Below are 24,990 nucleotides of genomic sequence, written 5' to 3' on the forward strand. Positions count from 1 at the left end.
ATATAAAACTTTCTTACTTGCTTTCTTACTACTTTTCCAGCAAATGAACCTAGAGATTCCCAATACATCCCTAAAATATTGGGCTAATACCAGAGGGCATTTTCCCTGTTATTTTTCATGTTCATGAACCTCTGCATGTCTGGATTCTGGCCAAGTCTGGAAGCAGAAGTGCCAAGGAACATGCGAGAGGCTGTTCTCCTGACAATTCCAATTTGGCTGGTTGCTGGAAATGGCAGAAATCCCCAGAGAAAACCAGCACTAACGACAGTTCGTCTCCTGATACGCAGCACAAGATCCCTACTGCCTACCACAAATAAACCAGGAAATGTTTCAAAAACGGGGAGAAAATGGAATAATATTGAGAGAACATCTATTTTTTAAAAATACATAAATCCTCTACTGGTTATAAACACACATCAAAGTAGCAGCAGTGGTAGTTGTACTAGCAGTAATAATGATGATGTCAGGAAGGCCCGATTACCCTTGCTTATATCCATACTTTATTCTTACAAATTTTATAAAGCCTATCTGCACATCTAAATCATTAATTTCCATTAATATTTCCAGAGGAAAAAAAATCTCGCTTTTTAAAGGGCTTTTTCAAAGTTTTCAGTCTACTGGGCATGCGATGATAATTGCTGCTCTGTTCTGCTTAATGATAGTCCTTTCCCTGCACAAAATAAGAAGCAGTTTCTTCCCCGCTTTTTCTTTCTTTACACAACTCAGAGGCTCAAAGAATAATTACAAACAATGCCTGAAGAATGGTTCAGTTAATGTTAATTTATACAACAAACTAATTACTACCAAATGGTAAAAAATCACATGTGGAAGTTCCTGTCTCCCACGCACACAAGTAAACCAGCAGCCATCTGTCTCAGCCTGGGAGCTCTCAGTGACAACCGAGGAAAGCAAGGCAAAGGATGAATCCAGATACACTAGGCTGCTTCCTCTGACACAAAACCATGGGATTCAAACACCATTGTCTCTATATGGTAATCTTAGCAGTGGCATTTTTTCTCCTTTCATTTATAAAACAAGCAAACAACTTGCATCAGTAACTGCCTTGCTATCTAAATTTTATCTCAATCCCAATAATTTAGGATGAGGTCTAAAATATCTCCACCTATCAGCTGTAATTCTTCCTCCCAGCATTTTCTCTACAATACTCTTTATAACATCTTTAACTATCAGAAATCATGATGTGAGACAGTCTTTGAATCTGCTTACACTATGTTAGACAACATGATGAGAAAATGTGCTTTTTTTGTTTCAACATTTTTTCAACCTGAGAAAGCAATTTTCTCCCAAACCTTGAAAAATCAAAGTCAGTACAATTGTTAAACACTTTTATGGGATGCTCATTAAAAACTGACAGGGAGAAAAAAGCTGGGGACAAATCCTGAAGCATTTGTTCAGTTTAAAGCCTCACTGAATTCAATATGAGTGTTATTTTATTGGGGACTTCAATACCAGATCCTTTACATGAACAAGGACCTTGGCATTTTGACTGTTAATTATTCTTTGATTAGCTTGCATTTCATGAAACAAACTCAACACAATATTATCCCCTAAGTTCTGTTCAAGAAACCTCAACTCCAATATTCTCCTCTCTCTGTGAGATCAGAACTCCAGCAGTCATCAAAGAAAGTTCTGTACAAGAATGGAAGCAAAATATCAGAGTTTAGATTCACAGTACAGATTTCAGAGGAGAAATGGTTTTTTCCCTAACAATAAAAACTTACAAATCTTTCTTTGTTTGAATATAAGGCAAATTTTTTATATTACAGAATTATCTCTACATCTCATTTAAATCAGGCCCCCCTCTTATGTTTCTGTGAACCCCACAGCAGTGCCAAACTGCAGCATTCATTTTATTAGGAGACGAGCCAGTATAAGGTAAAGACTGAAGATGTTTTAGTAAAGAGGAAATGTCTATGAACTTGTGCTTCTGAATATTTCTCTATTTAAAAAGAAAGAATATGTTTCAAATAGCCTGAAATAATCACAGAGGAGTAACAAGTGCCACAGCAATCTGAAACAAGGTCCCCGTAATCTCATATTCATGAAGGAACACAGTCATTATTTCTACATGGCAAGAACAGTATCGACAGTTTAAATGAAGTAAACAAGAAAGAATCACAGGAGAATCTACATAACCAAACAATAATGTCTAATTATTCCTCATTCATAGTCCTTAACAGAATTATGATATATAAAAAAGTTACTGGGAAATGATTCTCACGTACAGCCAAGAGCAAAAAATTTTAAATAATAAAATACATCCAATGAAGTGAAGGCGGATGAAACAATTTTCCTGTTGCTCAGCCCTATGTCGCTTCATGGTTTTTTTTACATCATCAGGGGCTACTTTCTGTGACTGAAAACTTAAAATCCTTCATAAGAATTTAACTTTGTTTCACATTTCACAATGTTTTGACCTTTTAAAGGTGCATTTTATAGATTAGCTACTATTTAAGGGGGTGATGGGGGGTGGGAAGAGAGAGGGTGTGGGAATCACAATCCCAGTTCAGCAAAGTCCAGTTCTTGGTATAACAAGTGAACTAAGACAGCTTTCAACATGGATTTGGAGTGTGAAATGAACCACTGAGTGCTGTATCAGTGAGTGGGATAAGACAAAAAAAAGGAAGGGTCATTCAGCACAGTGTGTGTTGCAAAAAAACCTGTATCTGCTTTTGGGGGATGCTTTGGACATCTTGCAGTCCTTGGGCTGTGACTGACATCAGGTCTCTTCCCTCCTCTTTCACCCCAAGTAGCCTCAAACAGCTCTCACAGCCAAAAGTCTGCCTCTAATTTTAGTTCCCACTCCTGGCACAATGTTGTGTCCTAGATCCCTGAAAGCCTTGAATTAATACACTAAAACCCAGTATTAAGCTAAAGAACTGACAGCTTTATGGACTGCATTCAGCCTGGGAGGAAAGCTACCTGGCATTGCCTAAACAACCCTAGTGCCCTCTCCTAGCAGGAACAAGATTTTTTTTTTTTTTTTAAAAAAAAAAAAAAAAAAAGAAAAAAGAAAAAAAAAAAAAGAAAAAAGAGCAAACAAACAAATCCCCACTAGGATTTTTCCTATCCCAAGATTAATCAGATTGCAAAGGGGGATTCTAAGGGAGAAAGGAAGGTCTGAAGAATGTTACAGCACAACTTTTAACCTCCTTATACTGAAAAGCTTAGTAAAATTTTCTCCCTGTTCCATTTTTCCACAACGTTGCCTGTTTATACACATATAGCAGGCATCTCCATTCTTTTCTTCTTGATACTTTTTCACCTGCCTTTATGTCTACAGGGACTTGTCTGCTAACAGAGCTGAAGCAGATGAGTTAAAAGCAGGCATACTGCATCTTGTGTGCTCCTGAAAACACTCAGCAGTGTGGTGGTTGGTAGCTACAGTCTCATTTCTGGTGAACATTTACAATGTCCAATACAAGCAAATCCATTGTTAGCACCAACTTGTGAGAAACCAATGATGAACTGGAACTGGCAGCTGAACTCTCTCCAGCACTTTAATGGCAGTTTACTCCATGCTATATTTATGGCATAAGGCCAGAACAAAAGCAACAACCAACAAAATGAGCTTACATAGAAATATCAAGAAGATTTTGCAGTCTGGCAATGTAAGAAAGCACCTCTCATTATACTGTCTTTGTGAGCCCCGTTACTTTAAAATATTGGATCATGAATACTGTGTAGCATCCACTGGGTGTGGTGCTCCTCCATCCAGTAACCTGTCTAGCAATAAAAATAATAAAAAGGCACATGATTGTCTCAAAAAGACTGCATCTGTTTTTCAGCAGAAAGAACAAGGTCCTAAACTGCTATGTCATGTATATTAGTCATCTAATAATTTTATGTTTAGTTACAGAATGACTACCAATGAAAGCTCCCTAATTCATCTGAACTCAGACAGGATTGACTTGGCCAAACTAGTAAGAGAAGAATGCATTTTGCCTGGATATGCATCCCATACATCCCATAAATGAAAGCTTCACAGGAGCCGTGAATCAATTAGATGACACAGCAAGAGGAAATGCATAAAAAAAAGGACTTTAAAATAATCTTCAGTGAAATGTCTCCATATTTAGTTAAACACCATTGCTGATTAAGGCTGTACATGAGCTCAGTGTGGAATCCAGAATTGTTGCAGCTGACAATCATTAGCAAGAGCCTGCTGTCCTCTAGTTTCATCTTCATATATTAATTTCATATACAAGGAAATATAACTATTTGGAAATACATGGTTTTATTTAAGTCTTGTATATAGAGATCTCAGCAAAAAACATTAACATGCTTTACACTTTGCAACAAGCCAGCAAACCTACAGGATCAAATGAATACACAGTAATCACTACAGCTGAAACCATTTTTCTGGTCAGTTGTTGAATTTTTTGCTTTTCCATTTTTTTTTCCCCTGGTGCCTGACTCTGTGGGAGATAAGATGCTCAGTTACTGAAATGGGATATGTGTTATGGGCAAAACAGAAAACAAAAAATAAGTTTAGCATAAAAACATCAGGGTGCGTAAAAAAACCAAGAGGCTTTCTTCTTCCATGTGATCTTTGTCTCAAGACTATTTACCTTAAGATTGTGCGGGCTAATCTACAGTAGGAGACTAATGCAACATTCCAAACCATACTGGAAAAACAGGACACTCGGATAACCACTTCCAAGTCAGGAGAGACACCTTCCTTTCTGATAAAGCACTTGGACACCAGTTGTAACTTCGAGGCTTTTAAACTTTGGCTGTTGCTATTCTTGTTTATTGGCAATGCAATACAATAATTGTTTGGGGTTTTTTTTGAGATGGGAATGATATTTTCCTTTGGGCATATGGGTTGGCCTTTGCAAGTGCAATTCCTAGATATTTAAAAAAAATTTATAATTTTTAGCCAAGTAGCATGTCCCATACACAGCCAACAGTCCCTGCTGGACTTCACATCCATAGATCTCATCTCCTGTGTGTCTATTATTTATTCGCAAATTCAGTAATTTAATTAATTACAGCTAAAAGGCTCAGGTGAACAATGGAGGTTCCTTGCACATTGCAGTGTGTGAAATTGCTATTTCTCCCTGACAGGAAGAATCTGGCTCTCTGCGTCACATACCTGTGCTTCTTCCTTGTGCTATCTAAGCCAGTACTTTCTGTACCCCCAAAAGGCAAGACTGGGGGCTAATTCATTCTGCACTATTGTACTTAGATAGAAGTATCTTACCAGCTAGGCAATAAAAGTTTCTACCAGTTAGTGACCATACAGACTTTGCTGTTGTTACCTTTCAGTTCTTTTAATGCTGCTCCTTCTAGGAACAAGCCTAATCCCTTCTGTAGAGGGATAAAAAACCAAGTCACATTGGGTTCTTTACAAATCCTGTATTGGGTCAAACGTTGCCTACCTAAAGTTCTTGCATATTCAGTGGGAGTGATGAACTTGTATCTGAGAGCAGAATTTGGCCCACATCACCCTGAAGTGTCCATTAACTCTCCCACACTCAGAAATAAATCAAGATGAGATTCCTCTCAAGTACAATGAGCCTAAAATATAAACCATGCTGCTCACAACAGGGAGACCAGGAATTCAACTTCAGTCAGATGGTTTTCTCTTCCTCCCTCCAACCTGCATCAGTGAGAAGAGAGCAGGATGCTCATTCAGTCCCAGGATGTGCCCTGCATAGGGCTCATCCAGAGCATGAGCCAGCAGGACCCACAAAAGGTGCACACGTTCCCTCCAGAGTGGAGACGTGCAGGGTACAGCTCATTCCTCTCTGCTCACTTTGGAAGCAATCCTCGCTCCCTCCAGCCCCCAACCCCAGCTCTTCCCTGCAAAACCTTGAAGCCACCACTCCTGTTGACACCTTTTACCCCATGCCACAACCCTGTGTTGCCACCTGTCAGTCACAGCTCCATTTGTCTCCAGGAGGGTGAATAAAGCAGAGGGGGAAGGAAGAAAGTGGGAGGACCTCTGCATTGATTAGAAATGTTTGGGGTGGGAAGGAGAGGGGGGGAAAGGAGGGAGAGAGAGAGAGATGGAGATAGATTAGAGGGTAACAAAACTGGAGAGGAAGATAAACAGAGCCAAAAAGAAAAATGTCCTTTGTTCATTTAAATGGCTCTCTGCTCCCAAGCCCTCTGCATGACTAATGCCACGCTGTGGTGTGTAAACCTCTTGGGCACATAACACAAACAAAGCATAACTCGGCCTGAACAAACAAAGGCCTAAGCAACAGTGATTGAATTCATCTTAAAACAACAAATCAATTCTTCCCTATTAATGCCCTAAATACCAGCGTAGGAGCACTGTCCTGTTGTAATAAACAGCCATGTGTTCAATTACCGTCTGTTTTCCCAACTACTGCTCTCTCCAGTAATTACAGCATGCAATGCATTCTACATTGACATTATATTAATGTGCTGGGAGGAGAGATCTTAAATAAGAATTAAATCAAGGCTAAACATCTCAGAAAGCCTTACCAAGTCACACAACTGCTAACAGGGCATTCTCCAGCAGAAAGCACAGCCTGATTTTTCTCTTCATTCACTTTTCACTTTCATCCTCTACTAAATAAATAAATTAAAACACAAGGTTGAAAGAGCTCTATTGCCCTAAAGACCAGGGCAGCACATCATTCATAAGCTCTCTAAAGTCCACTTCACCTGTACAAGAAAGCTCCCCAATCAGGAGCAATTCCTAAGTATCAGGTTACCTCACATCAGCCAAACAGCAGCAACAAAACCCCTTCAACAACAGACAGGTGACAACAAAGTGGAGCAAGAAAAACAAAAGCAGAAAACTTTACGGACTGAGACAAAAGCAGGAGAATAGAAGTTTAAGAAAAGGTTTCTTACCCTTTTGCAGAACCGTCAAACAACTTCTACTGACTACTGAATAGCACACATCAAACAGACCAAACAAAAGATATGATGAAAGACATATTTACCCGTGCAGGGCTCCTTCCCCCCACCTCAACCTTTCTTTCCTTTTCACGTACACCCACACTGCACCATTTGCATTGTGTTGTTAAATAACCAATAGCAACCCAGAGGAAACACTGGAAGGGTTTCTATGATGCTGTCGAGCACCAGACAGATGCTTAGCAGTGTCAGTATGTTCTTTACATTTGGGTTGTGCCAAGGTTTGAAATTAAAAATAAAATAGGAATAATAATACTGGGAGTGGAAGAGAAAGATGGCAGTGAGTTAGTGCATGGATGTACAGTAAACTTTTAAATCAATGGAATATCATCCTACCTGCTGGGTTTTACTTCAGCAATTTGACTGTTACAGAATTAAATAAATAGAGCTTTTCATTTTGCTGTGTACTGGACTGCAAGAATTTTAATAGAAAGTGAAGCAGAATTCTGGGGTGTACCAACTGCAGATTTCTAGGCCCTCTAGAACAGACTCCAAGGTCTCTGGTACAAAGATAGGCCAAGTACATCTAATGCATGATAACCTTCCAAAATCTGCTCCAAAAAAAAATGCCCTAGGTGCTGCAAAACTTTGCCAACTTGAGGCTTCAGAAGGCAGAGAAATTTGCACATTTGGAGGAAATAAAATTTTGAAAGCTTTTCTGACTAATACTACAGATTGCCCTCAAAACCACAGTGTGTAACATTCAGATATATTTAAGTGTCTTTATAACAACTGTTCATTTGTCCTTCTCAGGTCATTAGACACAAAAACACCCCCAAAACCCTCACCAGGTTTTGAAACTCATTTTTGTTTGACTAGTTCGCATTTTTTCATTTTAGCTGCCAAACCAAGTCAGGGGAAAAGCTGTTTCTACCTGACCCAAAGTGTTTTATTTAATTGTAATTGAAATGTTTTCATTTCTCTTTCAGATTAATAATCTTAAACATTTTCATTTCCAAACAAACATTTTGTCTAAAAATGTTGACTGTTCCAAATTTTCTACTATTTTTTGGCTAAAATTAACTTGCTGAATTGCTAAATGCTATCAGTCCTTAATTACTGTGTAACAGGTTTTAGGGTGCTTAGGGCAGAGAGTTCCCCCCAACTCTCCTTTATTTGGTTTTTGAGCACTTTTTGAATTCATACGTAATAGGAATCATACACATACAGCACATTTTCTCCTGAGGCAATGCAGAAACCACAATACAATTAAACTGTATGAGAAGGAAAGATGCTGAAAGGAATTCTATCTTCCCAGTACAGCTTACGCACAACGCAGGAGATGTATACAGATGTGTAAAGCTGGCAACCCTCACACCACCTTAAAAATGTCAATGTTAAACAGACATGTATCTAATAAAAGTAAGCAACAGCTCCAAACTTAAGAGTGTTTTTACAAGGCTACTTCATTAGCTAAACAAGCAAGTGGGAGTTGCTGCAAATGTTGCTCCTTGCTGTACTAGAGGCTTTCCCTTGCTTCTGGTAAACAGAAGACACAAGACAGCCTTGTGAATAGCTCATGGCACAGACTGAGATCTAAAGCTAATCAGACAAGATGACAGGTCATCTTAATCAACTTCAACAGCCAATCCACATGCTTGTCCCAGCTCCTCACCTCTCCTTCCCCCATTGCTCTCTCGCTCATTTGGCTGTATTTCCCCCTTCCCCCTTCACTCACTTCCCACAAATTGTGCTGTTAAGAAAGAACGAAGGGAGCCCTTCAGGTCTCAGCATCCCGGGCGCAGGTGGTGGGGAAAACTTTGAAGTGTGCTCTCCACTAACTCTAGAGCTGGCCGTGCCTCCTCCATAAGCAGCTCTTATTAAAAAAAAGACCAAGCATCCACTAGAACAAAACCAAGCAGGCCTATTTAATTAGGGCAAATGCTTGATATCCACTTCTTCATGTTAAACCACACAGTCACACAAGCCTGGGAGGTCTGATTAATTTTAAAATGCATGATTGTGACAAGTGCCTCAGGGGTAAGAGAAAGGGGAAAAAAAATCGCACAAATCCTGCTAGCTCGACAAACAGGTTTCAGCTAAATGGTGTGTATGTTGCCCAGATTAAGATGTTACTATTCAGTAAGGGCTTGAACCTTTAATATGAGGGACAAGAGGCCTGAGAAACAGGTGGCTTGCTCTTCACTCTTGAATAAATGACATCCCCGAAAGCTGCGGCACATGAGCACACAGAAGGAGCTGGCACACTCCTCCATGTACATCTGGGTATTACAGTCTGGGGCAGAGGTTTCTCCAGCAGTTATCCAAGAACTGTAATGAAGGTCAGAAAGCTAATGGCTTTTCCAGGGGAGGGGGAAATGAAAAATAAAATAATAATAATAAAAAAATTTTAAAAGAACAAGAGCACACAAAAAACTGCAAACTGATCTAGGTGGAATACAACAGGGGAAACACACAGTAAAGTGATGTGGGGGCAAAAGTGACAGCAAGTTTTGAAAACCCCTACTGATATGAATCACAGTTGGTGAGGAGTCTGGCTACCTGGGGAATAAAGGGCAGACAGGAGACCAAAAAATTATTTTTGCCTTACTGAACCACTTTTATGTTGTGTTGTTAAAGATGGGAAGTGAAAAGAGAAAGCATTTTGCTTTGGCTCCTGCTTGTTCAGTATTATAGAGTGAACATAACCTAGAAAGAAATTTTAATTGTAGAGATTCATCAGAGAAGACTTTCATTCTGAACAGGGGAGGGGGAGAGGGACTGCATCTTCTCTCCAAAAGCACAAGTTTTCTGTATCTCACTTGACCATAATGCTTTCTTCTATATTTAAGATGCTGTATCAGCACCTCAGATGCCTTTATCAAAAGGAAGAAGAAAAATCCAAAAGCTAAAAACCTTTGAGGATGTAAGAAGAGAAAGTTGGAAGGGAATCTAAGCAAATTTTGAAAACATCCATTGAAATAAACCGTGACTATCAGGCTAAACTGTTGGGAAGGAAAACACTTAAACACTGAAGGCAACAAATGAATAAACTTCACTTTGAGCAAGTCAGAGCTGGCAAGGCTTCAAACTAGGCTACCTCTGTTCTAGAGTTAAAGCACTTGTTAATAAAGATTTAAGCTACAGTATTTAACAGGGCCTTCTCTTCACATAGGCCTATTTCACAAACCTAATCCTTCAAATGTTGTAATTGTTTTTTTTTGTATCAGCAGTATATGAAAGCATATTTCCATATGGCAGGGTCTTTGAAAGAAGCACGTGGAAGTTTGATACTGGCCTGCTCTACAAGAAAAGACACATTTTCTGGTGACAGACTGCAGAGATGAACATGGAACCACAAGGCACCTGAAGCTTCCTTCCACAGCAGCAGGAGTGTATGAACAAAACTTGAAAGTACTCAACTGCAAAGTACCCTTGTTTGTCCTTCAGTGGAAAAGCATTACAAAGCCTCTTCAACATGTACTCTGTCAAAGGGGCAGTGAAGAACCAAATAAAAGAATTTTAAACCTCAACCAATTACAGTATCCTTAGGCCTTTCCCGACTCCGTGCACTTTATTTCTTCCCATCTCATCAGATGTGATTTAAAAACAAGAGTCTGCATTTCAAAGGCCACCCTTCTTGTGCCCCTGAATGGCCCGTGCTGGAATTTGTGGCTTAAAAAGAGGGAGACCTCTTGATTTTTTTTTACACGATTTGCTGATTAAAAGTTTGATAATGTTAGGAGATACTTCAACTACAGAGCCTGAATTCAGTATGGCTCACTTTTATAGGTTACAGAACTGCTTGAACAACAGTCATTTAAATTACCACATTAACAGGTGTTGTGATTTATGATGTAAACTTAAACATCAAATACAAATAGCCTTTGGGGGATGTTCAGAAGACAAAAATCATGCCCAAGAGGCTCTTCTCATTCCTTTTTTCACGACAAGTAATTACTTATAGTATTGCTGCCTACTATAATACATGAAGATCTAGTATTCACATTGCCTGTTAAAGCTCTGCAAACACGTGTATTCCCTTCTTACTAAACAGCTGAGATTAATTGTTCCCCCTCTGATGACCAAAGGACTGCAAGATCAAAATTTTGGAGCAGGAAAAATATGAAGCACAATAAATGAATAATTTGTGTGTGTGTGTTCATATATATTTATGTCTAAATACATATAATATATTTTATACATATGTGTGTGGGTAGGTATGTATATTTGTGTACGTGACTTCACAGAAAATTCAAAGTACTCGTTTAAACAGCCCAACTGAACTGAGTTTCAGAGGTCCTTACCAAGGAAGAATGAGCCATGCAGATGAATGCCTGTACCCGCACAAGCTCATGTGTTCAGTCTCTGTTGTCAGATAGCTGTTCATATGATCCTTCTTTATACAGAACTCCTACTAATTCCATACAACAACATGGATCTGGCCTCAGAAGACCCACTGATAAGGTTTTAAAGACGAACAGATACATAACCTGTTACAAATATATACTGCCAAAATGGAAAAAGAAGATTGATTCTTAATGAAAATTAGGAGATGTAAAGAATCAAAGAGTACTCCAGCTTACTCTAAAAATAAGAAGGAATTTACTTGTTTGCCTCTTTCTTTTCCAGAAGCCAAGCCATACATTTAGGGGAAAGGCTACAGAGATTTCAGAGATTTAATTTTCCACAAGCACAGGCCATAAATTAAAATACAGCAATCCAATCCCATTAATAGTGCAAGGAAAAGCTAAGTGGTTGCTTTGGTCTTTTCTTTCACAAACTTGTGTCAAGCTCAGTGACTTCAAAGAGATTTCCATTTCATTTCTACAAATGAGGAGAACAGACAGACAGAGAGTCTCTGCCATCCTCTGATGCCTGAAGAAAACAGAAGAAAAACATGCCTGTATCTCATTCTCCTAATGATTTTAGCTGCAAAAGGAATCCCATGGTCGGCAGACGACCCTCGGGGCAAGGGCTTGAGGTCTGCCACAGTGTATAAGGCTTCTCCAAACCCACTCCATTATCTTCATTATTGTATACCAGGAATAAAAAGGGACTGACTCCTCTTCTGAAGCTCAAGTTAGAAAGGACAGAATGTTTCATGTAAAATAACATTGTGTGACTTCAGTAATAGGTTTATGCCTTTGGGGGCCTAATACTAAAGCTGCATATAAGGATTTTCCACAGAATTTGAGAGAAGAAAAATGAGCACTGTATTAGTAATGAGTAAAATTCCACAAGTTTTAGATTCACTGAAACACTTACATCTCTGTGTCAGCATGACTCATTGTCAATCACATACTTTCATCCAGCAACAGGAAAATGGCAAAATTGGGGGGGGGGGGGGGGAAGGGGGGTAAATCGTGGAGCTTTAGAGCTAAGTATAAATCCCTATAAAAACAACCTTCCCCCCCCCCCCATATCTAAGGAGGAAAAGGAAGTGATGAGCTTTTGGAAAATTAGGTAGCATGGATTCCTACAGGGCACATTCACCAAGGGCATATATACAACAAATCTACATGAAAACCATTTATATGAAGAGTGATGCTTCCCTTATCAGCTCATGTGTGAGTACAGGGATGTGTTTACATATGTGCATATGTACATGTGTGCATTGCTGCACTCTGAGCCGTATGTTTAAAATGTAAAAATTCTTGTCCTTTACTGACAAAATTTACTAAATTTTACTTTTATTTTCTAACAAACATAATTTAAGAATACCGCTTACCTTGTATCTATAAATTTTCTTAGAAACAGTCAAACCTGTTATCAATATTTTGGAATATCTCACTTGTCCTTAAAGCCCATTTCAGAAAAGAGAAGCCCTGTCCCTGCCTGATAGGAGGTTTAAATTGAGACCTAAAGCTGTCTATCCAGCCCTTCTCTTTTTTCTGATTTTGAAGAAACAGGCCATTTGAGAGAATGCTTCAAAAGCACGTTTCCCACAGTAATTCAGAAGACTATTTCAAACAATAAAAAGAGAGCAAACACAGCCCATTGTACAAGTTAAATAATATATAAACTTTTGAGTACATAGAGAAATGGGAATCTGGCTCATATCTGGTCTTTGGAAGATTCACAGGAAATTGATTTAATTAAACCTCAACTACTGGTGCAAATGTTTCCCTTTCTTCCCAAAGGGAAATAAAGTATTATATTATTCTTGTTGACATAATGCAGCAAAGCTTAACCAAGATTCTTGATCTCCATCTCACAAAGGTTTACAAACTAGCAAGACTAAAAATCATTACTGAAATATGCATTTATCACAAATTGCTGCATTTTTACCTACATGTACTATCAAAGATTCCCACTTGTAACATCTTATTCACAGGGAAATTCATTAATATGCTAATTACCTGGCTAGCAACCAGTGATGACTGACAATTTTACTTTAGCACTACATGAAGAAGACATGACAATAATTTTCTGCTGGAGTTCAAGCAGAGAAGACACTGTATTGCATCAGTATATAACTCATTTAGGGAAAAAGACTTGCATTTGTCGAGGACCTTTAAGAACAGTCTTGCCATCTGCACCCAGAAATATATATTTTTTAATTAGCCACTCTAAAAACAACCATGTTGGCTGAAGGGAAGGGGGAGGGAGGCATGTCAAAATGATGTATTTGTCCCTCACTACCTTTCAGTGCTCTTATGCAAGTCTAATTTTCTTCCTAGCCAGCTCACCTCTCTGGCCTCCTTTTGTTTCATGTCCCATTTCCCATTCTCTTCTAACTTCTGAACTTTTGTTAGTTCGCTTTTAAGGAGAAAGGGAAAAAAAGCTCAACTCTTTCCTATTCATTTTTTCCTGGATGGGGAGTAAGCAGAGACATGAATATGGCACCCTCATAATGATTTAACTAGGTCTTAATGAAATTTTCATCACAACCTGCTGTTCAATTTAATGGCCTTTGAAAGACAATAGAACAATGGCTAGAGGGAAGAAAAGATTTTTTGTTGCATGCATTTGCAAAGCCCAACATTCAGTTGCTCCCCCTCCTCTCTCTCCCAATCTCTTCACAAAGCTGTAGATCTTTTGTTTGTACTGTATATTTTCATTTTAGGAGAGCTGAGATAATGCACAAGCTCTGTAACCATTCTCATGTCTATCTGTGGCCTTTCCTTAATGGAGTTTGTGCAGCTTGTACAACCTCATACTCAACAGAGTATTTATACATTGCCCAGAACTCGCTGTTCTTTCCTCTCTCAGATAAAAGCCTGGTCTCCTTCCCACCCATTCCCCCCCGATCTTTTCCATCCAAAGGCACCATGTATGTTATGGCACTGACCATTATGTCAACCTAAAAGCAAAAGAAATCCTGTAAGTAATATTAAAAAAATGCTTAGACAAGTAATTTGTTTCCCAGCAGATCCTTACTGCATACTCCAGTCAAGAAAAGCCTAATTTACAATCCTGTCATGCTTGTGTATGTGCCAGCGTGTTTGTATCCATACTTTCATTCTAGTATGCAAGGTTGTCCTAAGATTTTCTTGTAGGTGCTGTCACTTCATGCTTCAGCACTGAGATTGGCCCTCAGAGCCCTGCTTTAAAGCATCTGAAATAGATTTGCACAACAGGATAGGTGAGTGTAAATGAAAATAGTGTCTCATTACTGTGCACTAGGAAACAAGGCTCAGTATGTTCATACAATCGGCTCGCAGTGCCCTGAAAAGGCAGCTGTAAGTAGGCATGTGGATATCTATGGAGAACATGATGAGAACTTCATCTTCCAGTCAGGACTTTGACTCTGCCCCAAACAGGCAAAAACTAAAAATCTTCATCTTTCATCTTAGTCTCAGCCCACAGAGCACAAGTGCTATCACCACCAACGGGAGAGAGGGTCTCAAAAAGACACCAGTCCTCCAGAAATGAATCCTATAAGCCAAAGCTGAAACTTGCTGGCCACACATGATGCAGGGAACACACGCATTCTCTCCGTCTGTACAGCACCTGCACTACAGATAAACAGAGGATAATGTGTCCCACACAAAAGCTTTCATGAATTCCCAATTTAACTTCTTACCTTTCAAATAATGATGTGAACACTAGATCATGTCACAAAAACATTGATATTGATGATAATATTTCTTTCAGCTCTAGGAATGGGGAGAGGGGAGTAGCGGTGTAAAAGCCCCCAGGTGATTAAAAGTAGCTCAATGCAGGCGTACTGAGGAGATTGCAACTGTAACAAAAAGACCTCTAGACTCTCTTTTTTGGGAAAAGCTAAAAATGTTAGCTATGATGGGACACTGACAAAATCTACCTCTAATGTAGACAAGAACGGTAACATCTTAAATTCTGCTAACCAGGAAAAGCGAACAGAGCAGAAAATGGCAAGACTAAAAAGTATATGTATCCAAAGGATCTGCAGAAAAGAAAAGAACACAGAAAATTTTGGCCAGTTTCCCAGGCCTTACCTTCTGGCTCGTTTTTGATGAGCTCTTCCATTTTCCTTTGCTTCAGGGTGTCCACGACATCCGCGAGGCTCCCCTTGCGCCTCTCTGGGGTTCCCAGGGCTGTGCTGGACAAGGACTCTCCACTCTGACGCCCACCTTCTTCTGCCTTCAAGGGTGAGGTAGATGAGTTGTGCGGGGCAAATGAAGACATCACTTTATTGCCATCAACTTCCTGAAAGGGGAGAAAAACAAGATGAAACATTTCTTTCTTTTCTTAAAGAAGGGGGAAAAAAAAAAGACGGAAAGAAAGAAAGAACAATCCTTTGTTCTTTGAGTTCATTGCTATTTGTTCTTCTCTTGAAACCTTTAAAAAAGGCATGCAATGCTTCAAAAGCACCCAGAACAAAGCCTATCCATAAAGCATAAACCAAGATTACAGGCTGGAAGGAACAAAGATCAGCTTGCAAGAGAGAAACATAAAATACAGTTTTTCCCTAATTGAGAAGAAGTGTTGTTCTCATAGGTTTCCTAATAACAATGGTATTGATTACCTTTAATTGTTTGTTCTTTTACAGCTCTGTTTCTAAAAAAACCTTCAATTTTTACAAGGACCATTAATTTCCTGACTTTATAAAGTGCTTAATGCCTTCATTGGCTAGTTGTTGTAAGAAATAAAATAGTAACCAAACATTAAATGTCCTTCACCATATGACATATTTTTACTCACAGTTCAAGCATTTCTCCCATCTATAAAGGATGAAGCAATTGCTTTCTGTTTTCTAATTCTATTCTCTTCTGTCTTAAACCTTCACTTCTTGTAGAAATAGTATTTTTCACAAAGGTGGTCCTAATGACTTTCCCTGGCAGCACAATGGCAAAGCTCCGTGACTTCCTGGAACACGCACACAACCCTCCTCACGTGAGAGTCCACAGAGGTCTACTCATTAATTTTAACGGAAAGCAAAACTGGTTCCAGCATCTTCAGACTTGCCTTCATTAATGTGAGAGCCTTCTCCTCCACATCTCCTCCAACATAAAGCAACGTTCTCTGCACAAATTCCTTCTCCTTTCATGTTTGTTATACTCTACCCGTCTGTACACATCTCCCAAACCCATTTTTTCCTCTGCTAATATATGCCATCTGTACCTGAAAAACTTAGGTCAATGTCTCCAAACAAAGCTTGCTGCAGAGTAATACACTGCATAAAATATAATGCTGTAAACATGCATAGTTTTTATTTTGATGTGATTTTCCAGGATTTTTTTTCACTGTCCTATTACCTTACATTTTTGTACTTCAGCTGTTTAATGAATATTATTTCTTTAAAAAGCCACTGGATCATCTTGTGATGTGAGTTACAGACTTGGTTAAAAAAGTCTTAATTTTTACATTGTTTTCATTCTTTCATTTCATTTCAGAGGGTATGACCGTGATACATATATCTATAAATATGCACACACATTGTTTTTAATTATTTGTGTTATAATTTTCTTTTTTTTTGAGTAATTTTGATGTCTCTGCTCTAATAAACCACAGTACTTCAGAAAAAAAGATATACTTTATAAATAGAACATAAATTGCTAAAAATTATTTCAATAAAATTTGACTAAAGCTACATGGAAGACATGCAATAAAGGAAATATATTTGTTTCTACAGGCTACTTTGTTGTGGCAAAAAGACTACCTATGGTTAAGAAAACTTTTAATGCAAACAGTTTTGAGCAGCTTGAATGTGTTATACTAGTGAATAAATTCCCTAACAGAATCGGATTTAACTGAGATTACAATCTGGGCCATCATATGCCCCAAAAACCAAACCCGGTGATGTTAATGACAGACTTTCTACTGACGTCAATGAGCTTTTGACCAAGCCCTAAAAAATTTTCCGACTCCAATGAACAGAAATGCTCCTTTTCTTTTTCTTGCAACTCCCTCCATTTCTGTTCTGCAGTTGGAAAATTCCTAGTTGCTAACACCGGACTACCAAACTTAGCTGAACCCAAATGCAATTTTTTTCCCATATAAAGACTTGAATAAACTGATTTTTTAACACCAATCTAAACAAGCAAAATGGTTAACTTCAGCATCAGTTCAGATTTTATCTAAAACTCTATACCATTATCACCAAGTGGCAATTTTTTTCCTACACACAAGGCTAAAAGAGGAAATATCTTGAAAGCTGCTTTCTTATTCACACTTTGAAACAGATAAGCCAAATATCATCCTTACTTACAGTTCTTAAATCTACCTATGCCATCAGTTACATACAGAACAGCGTGTTTCTTCATTTTACCAGGAACTAGTTTCTTGTTTTAATCCAAAGCAGGTCCCAAAGACTTTCACTCCTGTTTCTGTGTGTCACATATTGATCACAGACATAAAGTACTTGTGAAAGTTGCCTAAACCTCAGGTATCACCCCTGCTGTTTTCATGTACATTTGGGGTACATGCAAGTGGGGTTTTTTATGTACAAATATATTCTGAGTATAAAACCAGCTTGTTATAAGAGAAGAAGCATAAGAACCCAAGATTGAATGATTATGTAAAGTAATAACAGAGATATCCTCCTACTACAATGTTGGCTAAAAGCATTTATAATACCACAGTTAGGAAGACTTCATAGCTGAATAAAAAAGGAAAGGGAAGTGTTTTTTAAAATGGCAAATTATATACTAAAATATACAATCAAGAAACCATCGCTGTAAAAGAAGTTTCCTTAGACCACTCTGGTTAGGTGTGCATGTATGCAGTGTTTGCATATCACATACATGGCTATTTATACACTTCTGGGATTTAAGACACTCAATCAAAACACATATACAGTAGGGGAACAGCTGCAATCACATCTCAGTGGGCTAAATTACAGTACCCCAGTGAATTATTCATTCAGAAAGATCTGTAGCAATCACACATCCATTGCGTGATTTGCAATCCAAGAGGAATCCTCTCCTTTCTGTACTGGTGGATGAGAGCACACCCCAGCTTCTGCTGCTGATGACACTTCAACATGCATCCTCCAGCATACTAGCTCCAGAATCTGCTTTCTCACAAGCCCAGGATCTTTTTATTCTGTCATTCACAAAAACAACGCGAAACATGCAACAGTTATCTTGGCTTTCAGTCCATGTCCCTCTCTTTTACTTTATTCTTTCTTATGCCATTACTGGGAGAAGTGAAAAAGCTCCCAGTGGGTCTGGATTTTCACTTGTAGCATGTAAAAGGAAAGGATACTTCCACCACATTAAACCTGCTTGTGTCAATGGTTGCATAAAGCTAAGAAACTTCTAGTAAAGAAAATCCTCTGATACGGCATACAAGAGTTTAACTATCCCCCTGAAAACACTCAGAGAAATCCTTAATGGCAAGAAGATATGTCAGCAACAGTCTAAAATTAATCCCCTGAGAAGAACTTCCCTCCCAACAAATGAGATTTAGCAGGTTCTTTTTTTAAAAGGACAAATTGACATGACTTTCTTCAGTTTAACTGAGAGAAAAGCAACAACACTGTAATGTGGTATTAAGGAACATCAATATCTACTACTGACGTTTTAAAATTAAGTCCATCAAGCCACACACAAGACCCATCTCTCAGCCACCAAACAGTGGACAAACACTCTTTTCCTAGAGAACAGTCTCTCTCAGCTGCGTAACCATTTCACCTGTTCAAGTTTGATTACATTCCAGCCTCCAGCACTGTTAATCCTGGTAACACTTTTATGCAGTCAGCAGCTGCTTGGTGGATGGGGCTCTATTGTTCATTTGCATTGTGAATTGCTCTGCTAATGTGTGCTGGCCCAACATTCCCTCCAACTCTGAGCTGGGATCGTACTCACCAACACCTGATGCTGCTGATTCTTGCTTTTCCCACTTCAGAAAGGCAGACAAGGACCTACACAGATCTTGCTGAAGCAAACACTAGGCCCTTCTTTCCCCCCCAGCAACAGCAACAAAAAATGGGACCGGTGCACATTATGTGTCTTCTGCTTCTGTTCCAAGCTAGAATCCACAGGAAGACTTGTTCATTTACAAGAAAGTTGCCTTGATATTGCCAAACAGCTTTCCACCTATGGAGGAAATACCTCTTCCAAGGTTTAATGATAAAACAGGCTTCTGCCCTTTCAGGATGAGGTCAATAATCTTCCTTTGTTAATCTTGGGCAAGCTTTACTTAATCTAGCCCCCTTGTCACCTTTGTGATTGACAGGAAAAGTCACGTCACTGGACAATGGACTTGTCCTCACTGAGCAATATATTTTTTAAAGATTACACAATGTTACCCTTGCTCTCATAAAAAGTGCAAACATTGTGCTGTTAAAAGAAACTCTTCATTCCAGCTGTATCTTTCAAATTGTCTCTCTCTGTTTCCAGGGTCCAAGGGAGGCCTATTTCAGTTCTTCAGAGAAACATTTAAAGGCTTAATGAAAAGAAACAGGTTGTACTTGGTGAGATTTCCAAAATATCTCTTAGTGCTCTAAATAGATCTCATCTACTCCTTCCTCATCTAGAGATGCACATTACTCCTGTCTGCAATTAAACTCAGACAGAAAACTCTGCTTCTGTGACATTAAAATTTTGTCCCAAACCAACCAAGAATCGAAGCAGAAGAAAACTGAGAACTAAGTCTGAAACTGTTAATTACCACCATATGGTATGCATGAAGTCTGCATCTGCAGGGAAAAAAAAAAAGAAAGATATAATGAGAATCAAGCTGCTGGTTTTGCAGCCAAAAACACCTGGAATAAAATACCTGTGTCTTTAAAACAAGCATAGATATTGTCTGATTTTAAGAAGCCTGCGATCCTAAAAGCAACCAAAAAGGTTCTTTTTTTCAAAGCTGGAATTTTGCCCATAGTTCACTCTTTTAGAATGTGTAAGGAAGACCAAAGGCAGGGTTTTTTTCTCTGTTTTCTACATTAGACATGTAGGCCCATCTATTTTATAGTCTCCATAGTGACCAGGAGGCTGGTAACAGTATGACATAAGAGATAATCAGAAAACAGAATACTTCACACTTCTGAAGACAAATGATTCTCCAGCAATTTAGTACTGTTTCCTATTTTTTAAAATTTATTTTCCCTAACAATATTTTAGGAAATGAGTATCTATGTGTAAGATTCAACAGCAAAGCTACTTCAAGTGAGAATCTGGAAGCTGTAGAAACACTTCCATTGCCCACAGGAGGCCCACCAGCAATTATGAGAAAACTCAACTTGACATTTCCAGTACTTGTTAAGGTTTAAAAGAAACAAAACAGACACAAAATACTCACAAAGCAAGAATGATCTTTAATTTTTTCTTAACCTTCCATTTACAATCCTTGCCTTAATTAATGTCATTAACTTACTTCAGGAGCCTAAGTGCCATCACCATTCAATGGGAATCATATTTTCAAACCACTTAAGTGATTTGGAAAACTCTCTCCTTCTACATTCTGTGTCACAGGGGCTGCAGAGAATGTATTGCCACAAACCTGACTGGTTTAAGGTGGCTGTCAACCTGGCACCTTCAGGAAGATCAAACACATAAGGCTTCCCAGTGAACACTGTGTTTCTCACGTTACAATTTCCTTCCATCTATCTTATATTTAAATAGGTCTTTTATCTGTAAGTCTCCACGTAGTAAAGTTGCTCATCAGTGGTGGCAAAGAATGATCCCAAGGAGATTTAAAAGGAAACAGTGGAGGATACAGTAAGCCAACAGGAGACTGTATAGAAGGTCATAGAAGGGAAAAGCAGGTGGAAGAGGATAAATACATCATTAGGAAGTAAGAACTGACACATAACCCAAAGAGGGATATGTGTGGGGAAGGGCATCATAAAAATAAACCTGGAAAGATGTACATCCAAAGGCTATGGGTCTGCAATTAGATCTATGCAAACCAACCACTATCCTTATACCGATTCTTTATTTTCCTAGGACTGGTTTTAATGATTACAAGGAAATGAAATGAGAGTGAATAAGTTAGTGAATGGATCAGAAGAGTCAGCTGAAGGGGCCATTGTGGCAGAGAGCTAAGAATTTTACCTGAATTAGGTGAACTAAACACAGTGAATAGAGAGGCACATTTTTTTTCTTTTTACTGTGACCATGCTACCATCAAGAGAAATACATTCAAATCAAATACTGATTTGGCTTTACTGACACAATGTATTTGGAACTCCATGACCCATATCTTGGAGGTACTACCAATTATTAGACTTACAGAATCCTGACAACATCTTGTTCTCCCTCTAAAACGTTAAAATTTCGCTTGGTAATGGAATTTTATTTATTTTTAGCAATTACTACTAGCTCTTGTCCTTCAGGTTTTATTTATTTGACATCAAGTGCTGTATCTAATTAATAACCTCTTTTTGATGAAGCAGAGATACATTGGCAGAGATTTCAGTGGGAAGACTAACAGGTACTTCCAGTGCTTGATATCCATGAACCTGGCTGAAAATGGTTCAAAGCTCAAAAAGACAACCATCTGCTACAGGAACTCTGCTACATCAGACACTTCCCTTTCCTCTACCTTTTTCCTCCATATGTAAACTGAGACAGTAATAAATATTTCCTGCAGCTTGGGGCATTTTAGATAATTGATATAAAAAGCCTAGAGATTATTGGCCAAAAGCCTCATAGCAGTTGTGTTTTCATTTTTATTGATGCAATAAATACTGAGCCCTTATATTACTCTTACATTACCCCATGGGGCACTACAGCCCAATCACTTGAAACCGGAAATTGGGAATTCTCTCATATATCAAGTGCCACCCCACAATATCTGACAGGAACACTGAAATGTACCTTGATTTTTTCCAAATACCACGATACTCAAACTGCTGCCAAAACTGCATGATCAAGAGACAATTTCAAACATTTCCAAGGTTTAGAGATGAGTTGCAAGAAACTGTTTGGTTGCATTCACACAAAAGGAATAACTCAAAATCCATTTTGCACTGATTTCTAACTTTATCCTTTGAGATTTAGAGAGCATAGGAACAGATTTTTCATGGATTTAAGTATCTACAGATAGAAGGAGGTGCCCAGTGGGATTTCTGAAAATGCACAATAACAGATACATTCATTTAATTCTCACTGACTTCATTACAGGTGCCTGAAAATAAAGAGGTGGAACCAGCACAGTGTGACTGGGTGACTCTCCGTGCCTCTTCACCAGACCATTATCAGACTATCTCTAGCACAGAGCACAATCTGATAACCGATGCTTTAAGACAAACATTTCTCCTCTGGCTGTTCTGCATTCCAGCCCATCCCCAAACATACAGCACAAGTTCAGTATTTCTTACTGCTTATCCCATCATTTTTACTTGATTTATTAAAAATCAAAGAATTATATGCAAATTGTGGATCTGTTTGTAGTAAAAATATATGAGAAAATGTTGTGAGTGAAATTTTAGAACTTTTTTATATTGAATGTCAAGCGTGGGGTTTTTTAAATTATTTTCTTCTGTGGTCTATATTTAGGTTTTATTTTTAGCCCACCTCTTTGTCCCATTTCTTGCAATGAAGTGTTCCCCCATATATAAAGTAATTTGCAAATCTTTAGATACTAAATACAGTAAAATTGTAACAACTACTTTGTAATGGGTAAATGTGGTGACATGATTCCTGACACCCATACACAGACCAGATCTCTCCTACTGCTGCTTTCTCCAGCTAAACTCATTTTAAGAAAACAACGCAATATAGGATTACATCTATTTGCTCTCAAAACACTTAACAAACAAAACTGGCATTCTGAGAACTCCTAATATGTTAGCTATAACCTGCAAAAACAAAGAACATGTTGTACTATAAGAGCCTTGTTATCTTTGTGCTAGTAATCTTCATGCTTAAAAATAATAAATAAAGCTCTGCAAAAGCACTTTTAAGACTTTTATGAGCTCTTCCCTGAGGGACTAAAGATCACCCGTAAGACCTTGCTAAACAAAAAATAAGACTGCTTATCAAAACAGCTTGGTAGAGGCTTCAGCATACATTAAATCCTTCTAATAGTTTGGAAATCATGCAGTATAAAACGATTATCTTTGTAAAAATACAAGCTTACTAACCAGATACAACAACTCTGGCTTGTGAGTGTAATAAAACCTATGTTGAGTGTCAAAGCCAGTTTGATCACCAGCTTTGTTACTATGAAACAAACCCATTGTCTGTGCTAATTCCTTGAAAGGAGGGGAGAGGGGTATCTGAACAGAACTCAGTGATAGGATAAAAGGAATGCCATAGGCCAGCAGTGGCTCCTGGACTGTTCCCAGCTTTCATACTTCAATTCACTGCGTTTTCAGATGGAAAGGGATGTCAGATTACTTCATCTGTTCTCTGGTAGCCTACAAAAACTTGTACCAGACAGATTATTTCAATTCATTCCTTTGGCTGGGTGGCTGAGAAGAAGTAAAGAAAAGCCACGTAGGAATAATTAAAACTGCCTTCTCTGTGCTGAAGGTCATTTGGAGGATATCTTGCCTGGAAAGAGCAACCCTCTAAACTGGGGAACAAAAGAAAAGAGAACACCCTGCACCCACAAAGGCTTGTGCTCATGTTCATACTAAGGCAGGGTGATACTGCAAATACCAAAAGCAGGTTTGTAACCCCACTTTTGGTAGGGCCTGAGATGTTTGAATTTGGCTAGCAAAATGTCTCAGAGAGACAGTGAGGTTTCACAATCTCCCTATGAATATTCTACAGATTTTCATTGCTCTGAAACGCTGCCTCATGTTTACTTCTGTTCAAACCCCAACTCTTCTTGTACAGCTGCTTCTTCCAGTGCACTGGATGCTTGGTTCTTCATCCCTGTTAGAGCTTGTACCACCTCTGTCTGTTTTGAACAGTTAGCATATATTTACTTTGTTATTACTGACCATATTTAGGCTTTACTCTCTCAGTCTTCCCTCACAAGTTAGCTCCTACAGCTCTTTAGTAATTTGTTGCTTGCACCTGAAATCCCTCCAGTTTGCTTCTTTTTCTAACATGGCCAGAACTGAACACATTATTTCCCATACAATCTTAACAGAGAGTTATGAAAATCATAATTACCTTGTTACTGCCTTTTTTGTTGCCTTGCTACAAGATCATATCTCATTTGTTTGAACACACCCAAGCATTTTTCAGCATTACTGTTTTCCAAGTGCCTTTCTCTCATTCATGATCTAGGTTTTTGCTGTATTTTGGATTACTTGCTCCAGCTGTATCAATTTGGAACCTTAATGCATTACTTGTTTTCCTTTTTGATAGCTACTTTACCTGGAACATTCGCATGAGATGCATGAAAGACTGTATGAAGGAAGCACAGCTCAATGCATGCAAACTTCTGGACTGAAATCCACACAACTTGCAATAATCAATTTCTTGAGAATCATTTGCTCTTTATACTTTTGAAGACCTTAGTCCACTCATGCATTAGAAGGAATCTTACACACACCCTACTAAAGGAAGGTAATGAAGTAGGTAAGGGCACTAGAACACATCCCCTATGGAGACAGGCTGAGAGAGTTGGGGGTATTTCGGCCAGAGAGAGAAGGTTTTGTGGAGACCTCAAAAGCACCTTCAGTATCTGAAGGGGCTCTTCATCAGGAACTGTAGTGACAGGAGGAGGACTAATGGCTTCAAACCGCCAGAGGGGAAATTTAGCTTAGATACACAGAAGAAATTCTTTACTGTGATGGTAGCGAGGCACTGGCACAGGTTACCCAGGATAGGTTGTGGAAGTGTTCACAGCCAGGAT

The 24,990-nt window shown here is 38.7% G+C and overlaps 1 protein-coding gene across 14 annotated transcripts in view; it reads right to left on the reverse strand.

Annotated features, from left to right (window-relative positions):
* Positions 1-24,990, reverse strand: part of SOX5 (SRY-box transcription factor 5) — a 613,556-nt gene that overhangs the window by 203,403 nt on the left and 385,163 nt on the right. For 13 of the 14 annotated variants that reach the window (XM_039570312.1, XM_039570314.1, XM_039570311.1 and 10 more), the window contains one exon: positions 15,285-15,495. In XM_039570312.1, coding sequence (XP_039426246.1) covers positions 15,285-15,495 — 211 coding nt within the window. Of the gene's footprint in view, positions 1-15,284; positions 15,496-19,097; positions 19,308-24,990 lie in introns of those variants that run through there. The other variant, XM_019288763.3, reaches the window with a different exon arrangement.

This window comes from Corvus cornix, chromosome 1A, assembly GCF_000738735.6.
Source record: "Corvus cornix cornix isolate S_Up_H32 chromosome 1A, ASM73873v5, whole genome shotgun sequence".
NCBI classification, from domain to species: domain Eukaryota; kingdom Metazoa; phylum Chordata; class Aves; order Passeriformes; family Corvidae; genus Corvus; species Corvus cornix.